This window comes from Fusarium odoratissimum, assembly GCF_000260195.1.
Source record: "Fusarium odoratissimum NRRL 54006 unplaced genomic scaffold supercont1.15, whole genome shotgun sequence".
NCBI classification, from domain to species: Eukaryota; Fungi; Ascomycota; class Sordariomycetes; order Hypocreales; family Nectriaceae; genus Fusarium; species Fusarium odoratissimum.
The window spans coordinates 909,762-916,367 of NW_022158701.1; the positions used below are offsets into that span (position 1 = coordinate 909,762).

Here is a 6,606-nt window from a genome sequence, read left to right on the forward strand (position 1 = left end):
AATTCTGATCTTTGAATTTGAATGCCCAGAATTGAGTTGGGTGTACTGGCCCCAAAATTGTTGGTAAGTATCATGGGACCGTGGTCCGTGCCTCGGCATTTGATCTGATGTGCCTAGTACGAGTCACAATTATTCGGGTTCAGGTTTACGCTTATTTATTTGATAACGTAGCTGTTCTAAAGTCTCCAATGGTTTCGTGGTTGTCCTGTTAAAACTCGTGCTAATTCTTCAACAAATTCTTCAGGACCTCACAAACCGCATCTCCAACCTCACTACACTTCGCACTTCCCCCAAGATCTTTCGTCCTAATCTCCAACCCACCACCCTCCTCTGTATCCAGGACCTTTGCAACCGACTGCTCAATCGCATCGGCCTCTTTCTCCAGCAAAAATGAGTATCGCAACATCATCGCCAAACTCAAGATTTGCGCCACCGGATTGGCGAGATTCTTGCCCGAGATATCAGGCGCACTGCCATGAACGGGTTCATAGATCCCCTTGCAGGATCCTTCACCTGGAACGCCAGCGAGACTTGCGCTGGGAAGAACACCGAGAGTGCCTGTGATGCCACCGGAGATGTCGGAGAGCACGTCGCCGAACGTGTTGTCGGTATGGATTACGCTGTTGTTGAAGCGCTTGGGATCCAGAACCATCAACATGGCGAGACTATCAGCGAGTTGATGGCGGAGGTCAATGTCGGTGAGTTCCTTGTTGAAAATATCTGTAGTTGCACGCCTCCAGAGACGACCACTTGCAAGGACATTGGCTTTGTCTGCGCTCCAAACAACAGGTTTGCTCCCATCATTCGCCTTCTCACTGCTCGCGTGCAAGATCCTCGCAACAGCTGCACTCACACGAGCCAATCTCTCAACCTCAGGTCGTGAATAGACCCAAAGATCAGAAGCTTCATCTTCACTCTCTTCCTTCTTGCCAAAGTAAGCACCGCCGCAATTCTCTCGAACAACGATGAATTTTGTCCCGGCTACAAGCTCAGCCTTGATAGGTGATGCGCTGACTAGCGATGGAACGAGAATCTCACAGGGACGCAAGTTGGCAAACGCATCGAGGCGTTGACGCAGCTTCAAGAGTCCTGACTCGGGAGTTGGTTCGGCGCCTGCCCATTCTGGACCACCGATGCTGCCGAAGAGAACGGCGTCGCTGGCTAGGGCTTTTTCGAGGACAGCGTCTGTGACGGGAGTGCCGTGCTTGTCGATACTGCATCCGCCGACGATGTCTGTGTCTCGCTCGAAGCGGATATCTGGGCGGCTTGCTTCGATTATATCCAGAACTTTGAGGGCCTCAGCCATAATTTCAGGACCGACATGGTCGCCGGGCAGAATGAGGACGCGAAATACTTTGTTTTCCGACATAATGGAGGTTAGCGTGATGAGTGAATGGTGAGATAGTGAGAGGTTCAGAAGAGGACTGGAGTCTACAAGATAATGGAAATCAGTCTAGTATTTGCTCTGCCGATCTCGGAACACAGATTATGCCCGTTGGTGGTTAATGCCGATGCTGAATGTGATGATGGATGCAGCCAAGACTTTTTTATTCCTGTGACTGCTAAATTACCCCGCACTCCCACTAGTTCTGGGCCCCGTATTCATTGGTTTCCTCTTCTGGAAGGGAGTGAAACGGAGTCTACCACCCAAGTCACTAAAACGTGGGGAAGACGAACCAAACCACATAAAATACAGACCAAGCGAGAAAACACTCTCCTTCTCACTCAATCTACACACTCAACTCTTATCGAAATCTCATATTCATCAACATGTCAGGCCGTCTCCAAGGAAAGACCGCAATCGTCACAGGCGGCGCATCAGGCTTCGGCAAAGGCATCGCCACAAAATTCATCTCCGAAGGCGCCAACGTCATAATCACCGACCTCAACGAACAACAAGGCCAAGCCGTCGCCCAAGAGCTATCCTGCGCTTTCACCCGCGCCGACGTCACCAACCCCGATGACTGGCGTCGCGTTCTCGAGTTTGCTATTGAGAAGTACAAACAGCTCGACATCGTCGTCAACAATGCGGGCGCAGCGTACTCCAAGAAGCCAACTGAGGAGGTCACGCCAAAGGATTTTGATCTTGTTATGAATGTCAATGTCAAGAGCGTTTATTTCTCTACTAATGTCCTGGTGCCGTACTTTTTGAAGGAGGGGAGGCCGGGGTGTTTTATTCAGGTTGCGAGTACGGCGGGTATTAGGCCTAGGCCTGAGTTGACGTGGTATAATGCCTCGAAAGCAGCTGTTATCAATGCTACCAAGACGATGGCTGTTGAGTATGGACCCAAGCAGATTCGGTTCAACTCTGTTTCTCCGGTTGTTGGAAGCACCGGAATGTGAGTCTGCACTTAAAAATCGTTTCGAGACCCTGGCTGACCTTAAAGGACACATCTGTTTATTGGCAAGCCGGATACCGAGGAGAACAGAAAGGGCTTCGTCTCAACGATCCCAATGGGCAGACCTTCGACACCCAGCGACATCGCCAATGCTTGTTGCTACTTGGCTAGTGATGAAGCCTCTTTCATTACTGGTGTCGATTTGGAGGTATGACCACTATTTATGGAATACGATACACTGATGCTAACATGAATATTGTAGGTTGATGGAGGCCGTTGCGTATAAGCTTAGGAACAGGGACAAGGCAGTCTATCACTATTTTACTGGTAGTAATAAAATTAAAAAAAAAGTATTATCAATTGTATTTCTCATCGTCTTGAAGGATTTTCGCGCTCTTGATTAGGTTCCCATCGAATGGCACTTCTGAAGCCATATTCAGTGATTTGCTGGCTGGTTGTTCATACTCCGTGGCAGCAGCGATTTCGAGAATAACTAACTCCGCGATTGTTAGCTCAAGCCGCACGCATCTCGAGTTAGATCCCCTTCCTAATTGGGCATTAGTGTCAAATGTTCCTGTGATGCTTCAGCGCGGGGTAAAAGCGGACCTTGCCATGGTTCCTGTGACGGGTCGGTCGGGACCTGAACCGGAGGGATATCATCGGCCGATTGACGGACTACCAAACCAAGCCTGACAATCTATCATATCAGGCACGCACCATACCATCATAGACCTACCCTTCACTCATTTTCTTGAGACAATCGGATATCTCTCCTCTATCCTCAGACTCCAATTCTTTTCCCTCCATCCCACGAACAGACATCATGGGAAGCTCACACCATCTCCCCTTCAAACTATCAGACGAGTCCCTGTTTCGTCCCAACTCTCTCATCAATGGAGAATTCGTCCCCTCAAAAGAAGGCAAGACCTTCAACGTCATCGATCCAGGAACCGGCATGACATGGACATCATGCCCAGACTGCACAGCATCCGACGTCGATGCAGCAGTGAAGTCATCCTATGAAGCATTCAAGAGCTACTCCAAGACAACACCACGCTTCCGTGCTCAGACGATCATGAAATGGTACAATCTGATGGTCTCTGCACGAGAAGACCTAGCTCATATTCTTGTCCATGAAACTGGCAAGCCCTTAGAAGAGGCCCGCGGCGAAATCGACTATGCTCTTACGTTCGTCTGGTGGTTCTCTGGTGAAGCGGATAGAGCGCATGGATCGTCGATTACCTGCGCTATTCCTGGTCGGCGCGCCATGACTATCAAGCAACCCATCGGCGTTGCGGCTGCTCTTGTTCCCTGGAATTTCCCTATTGCTCTAGCATTGCGCAAAGCAGCTGCCGCTCTTGCTACGGGGTGCACAATGGTCATCAAACCATCGCCCGAGACACCCCTCACAGCAGTTTCAGTCGCTTATCTAGCGTTGAAAGCAGGCTTTCCGCCCGGCGCCCTCAACGTGGTGACCACATCTCTCGAGAATACACCAGCTGTCGCTGAAGCTCTTTGTCTCAACCCGCTTGTGAAGAAGGTGAGCTTCACTGGCAGCACGAGGGTCGGCAAGATCATTGCTAGTCTATGTGCCCAGAATCTCAAGAAGACGACGTTTGAGCTCGGCGGGAATTGTCCCTTCATCGTGTTTGATGACGCCAACGTTGATCAGGCCATGAACCAGCTCATGGCTCTGAAATGGAGGCATGCAGGTCAGGCCTGTGTCACATCCAACAGAGTATTCGTTCAGAACAATATCTACGATTCTTTTGTTGAGAAACTTGTATCTGAAACTCGGAAGCTGAAGATGGGTCATGGTATGATGGAAGGGGCCACGTTGGGCGCGTTGACAACTACACGGGGCCTCGACAAGGCAGAGGAGTTGTATGAAGATGCTGTCAGCAAGGGGGCAAAGGCTGTCCTTGGAACAGGGAAACGCTACGACGGGGAGGGATATTTCATGGAGCCAACGATCTTGACCGATATGAATGACGAAATGCTCATGACACACGAGGAGATCTTTGCTCCCCTCCTTGGCGTCTACCGCTTTGGGTCAGAAGAAGAGGTTGTTCAAAGAGCCAACGACACCCCGTATGGCTTAGCAAGCTATGTATTTACCAAGAATGTGGATAGGCTATGGAGAATGTTTGAGAGCCTCGATGCTGGAATGATTGGACTGGTAAGTCGATCTCCCCTATATTGCTGGAAAGGAGAAGCTAACTCATGGGGTAGAACGCAGGTAATAGTTCATCGGCCGAAGCGCCCTTTGGAGGAATCAAGGACAGTGGACATGGAAAAGAGAGTGGCAAGGATGTCGCGATTGATGAGTTCTTGATCACCAAGACAGGCACCATGACTGTTGAAGGTCAATATTAAGCTATGTAATTTAACCTGGAACCCCTAATTATTGAATCAAGGTTCTATCACTTTTGGCGTGCATTTCTGTCAAACCTCTGCTTATTTGCTTATGGTATGCTGATAGAACAGGACTATAAAGGTAGTCAGTCTGCAACGAAACCCAGGAAACCGAGCTCCTCGAGGCGTGGGGCTGTGGGTCTCCGCTGCCACTAGAATAGCTTTAGCTAGCTGTCGGAAAATACTTTTGCCGTTAATGAGGTTGTAATTTTTTACTTTTTCGTAAATGTTTTGCTTAGCAACAACCCTGTGTCTTTCACCCAAGCTTGTGCCCAATCACCTAAAAATAGTCAAAATATCTCATGCTATAAGGATTTACCATGACCAAATTCAAGCGCAATGCACAATCGCAACCAAAGCATGGGAAACCGACGGCCAGCGGTGCATCCAAGGCACCAGTTGCACCACCAGTTCGCCGTCCGGGATGGACTGGACCAAGCTATATACACAAACCCACCAAAAAGACGCCTGCAGCAGTGAAGAATACTAGCTCGACAGAACAGATCCAAAGTCTATCTGTTAAACATTCACAACTCATTCTTGACACAATCAGAACTACATTTCCTGCCGTCGACGAATTCAATGCATTGATACCAGTGTTACGCGAGGTCAGGGAAGCCCTTGAGCAAAAGGACTACTGCAAAGCATTTGGGACCCAAGAGTTCTTGGAGGCATATACAATCCGTTGGAGCCCTAGTAGATCTCTGACAAGTGCAAATGTGCTGGCTTGGATTTGCAGTGAGATGACCGAGGCTGCATGGGTTCAAAAGTTCCTTCACAATGAAGGGCAGCAGAAGCCATCCAAGATCGTATGCTTTGGGCGAGGAGGATCTGACTTGTTAGCGTGCGTGGCATTGCTAAAGCACTCTCATGAAAGCAAACTCGACGAAATCCCCCGGCTAGAGTCATCCTCTCCTGATTGCAACGACAGTGCTATGGTTGATCTCAACCTCATTGATCAGCACGATTGGTCAGGGATTGTCACAAAACTACAGCATACTCTCACACATTCTCCTCCTCTTTCTAAATATGCCACAGCCAAGGCGCACGCTTCAAATATCTCCGCTATCCCATCTCACGTCTTAAATCTATCAGTCAACCACCTCGACGTCCTCGAAAGCGACAGTACAACTCTACGTGCGATGATTGGGCCCAATCCGGCACTAATTACTCTCTTCTTTACACTCCACGAATTCTACTCAATCTCAATATCGAAAACCACAGCTTTCTTATTGAGACTGACTGAGACAGCTCCTAAAGGAAGTCTATTGCTTGTTGTAGATAGCCCTGGAGCTGATGTCGTGCTATCTGATAGTAGCAACAAAGGACAAGAAAAGAAATACCCACTTAAGTGGTTGCTTTACCAAGCTCTGCTACCGCCTAAGAGCAGTAGCACAAATTCAGAGGAGGAGGAACAACCAGCATGGGCGAAACTTATATAAGGTGGCCATGAAAAGGAGTGTAAGTTACCTACAGGACTGAGATTTCCAGGAAGTCTTGAGAATACCAGATTCCAAGTGCACCTACTGGAGCGTTTATAACGGAGCATTTATAATACCACGCTTATCTTACAACGGTTATTCTGAAATCAAATTGGCCAACTATGGTGGAGCTAATATATGTTCCGACCCCCTACCGCGTTGATAGCAATCGCCCTGGACTGTAAAATCACACGACACTAAGATCTAAGGCAGATAAAAAGAAAAGGGAATGCGCTGCCTTGCTAGAAAGCAGAATAAATGTTCCTATATAACAATAACAATGGAGGAAATAAAGACACCCTCTAGATCGTAGGATCCCATGTCGGCCCTGCCGTTATTGCAGGGATGTATGTATGTATGTATGTATGTAT

At 48.6% G+C, this 6,606-nt stretch overlaps 4 protein-coding genes across 4 annotated transcripts; 3 read left to right on the forward strand and 1 right to left on the reverse strand.

The window, feature by feature from the left end:
- Positions 1–132: 132 nt before the first annotated feature.
- Positions 133–1,502, reverse strand: FOIG_09550 (3-isopropylmalate dehydrogenase). Its single transcript, XM_031209831.1, has one exon. It carries the CDS (start codon positions 1,367–1,369, stop codon positions 221–223), a length of 1,149 nt encoding a protein of 382 aa, XP_031060918.1. The 5' UTR covers positions 1,370–1,502; the 3' UTR covers positions 133–220.
- A 155-nt stretch (positions 1,503–1,657) lies between these two features.
- On the forward strand, positions 1,658–2,714 carry FOIG_09551 (3-oxoacyl-[acyl-carrier protein] reductase). The gene is made up of 3 exons (XM_031209832.1): positions 1,658–2,339; positions 2,388–2,547; positions 2,602–2,714. Exons 1-3 carry the CDS (start codon positions 1,771–1,773, stop codon positions 2,623–2,625), a joined length of 753 nt encoding a protein of 250 aa, XP_031060919.1. The 5' UTR covers positions 1,658–1,770; the 3' UTR covers positions 2,626–2,714.
- A 248-nt stretch (positions 2,715–2,962) lies between these two features.
- FOIG_09552 (succinate-semialdehyde dehydrogenase) lies at positions 2,963–4,761 on the forward strand. Its single transcript, XM_031209833.1, has 2 exons — positions 2,963–4,518; positions 4,572–4,761. Exons 1-2 carry the CDS (start codon positions 3,163–3,165, stop codon positions 4,713–4,715), a joined length of 1,500 nt encoding a protein of 499 aa, XP_031060920.1. The 5' UTR covers positions 2,963–3,162; the 3' UTR covers positions 4,716–4,761.
- Positions 4,762–5,074: 313 nt separating this feature from the next.
- FOIG_09553 (uncharacterized protein) lies at positions 5,075–6,295 on the forward strand (the record flags this gene model as incomplete). Its single annotated transcript, XM_031209834.1, has 1 exon — positions 5,075–6,295. One exon carries the CDS (start codon positions 5,075–5,077, stop codon positions 6,194–6,196), a length of 1,122 nt encoding a protein of 373 aa, XP_031060921.1. The 3' UTR covers positions 6,197–6,295.
- Between the last annotated feature and the right edge of the window lie 311 nt (positions 6,296–6,606).

What these genes read in the sequence shown, in the direction of transcription:
- FOIG_09550 (XM_031209831.1), bottom strand. Translation starts at nt 1,369, where the DNA reads ATGTCGGAAAACAAAGTATTTCGCGTCCTCATTCTGCCCGGCGACCAT.
- FOIG_09551 (XM_031209832.1), top strand. Translation starts at nt 1,771, where the DNA reads ATGTCAGGCCGTCTCCAAGGAAAGACCGCAATCGTCACAGGCGGCGCA. An exon ending in GTTGTTGGAAGCACCGGAAT is followed by an intron (nt 2,340 to 2,387) that starts GTGAGTCTGCAC and finishes CTGACCTTAAAG; the next exon opens with GACACATCTGTTTATTGGCA. An exon ending in TTACTGGTGTCGATTTGGAG is followed by an intron (nt 2,548 to 2,601) that starts GTATGACCACTA and finishes TGAATATTGTAG; the next exon opens with GTTGATGGAGGCCGTTGCGT.
- FOIG_09552 (XM_031209833.1), top strand. Translation starts at nt 3,163, where the DNA reads ATGGGAAGCTCACACCATCTCCCCTTCAAACTATCAGACGAGTCCCTG. An exon ending in ATGCTGGAATGATTGGACTG is followed by an intron (nt 4,519 to 4,571) that starts GTAAGTCGATCT and finishes CTCATGGGGTAG; the next exon opens with AACGCAGGTAATAGTTCATC.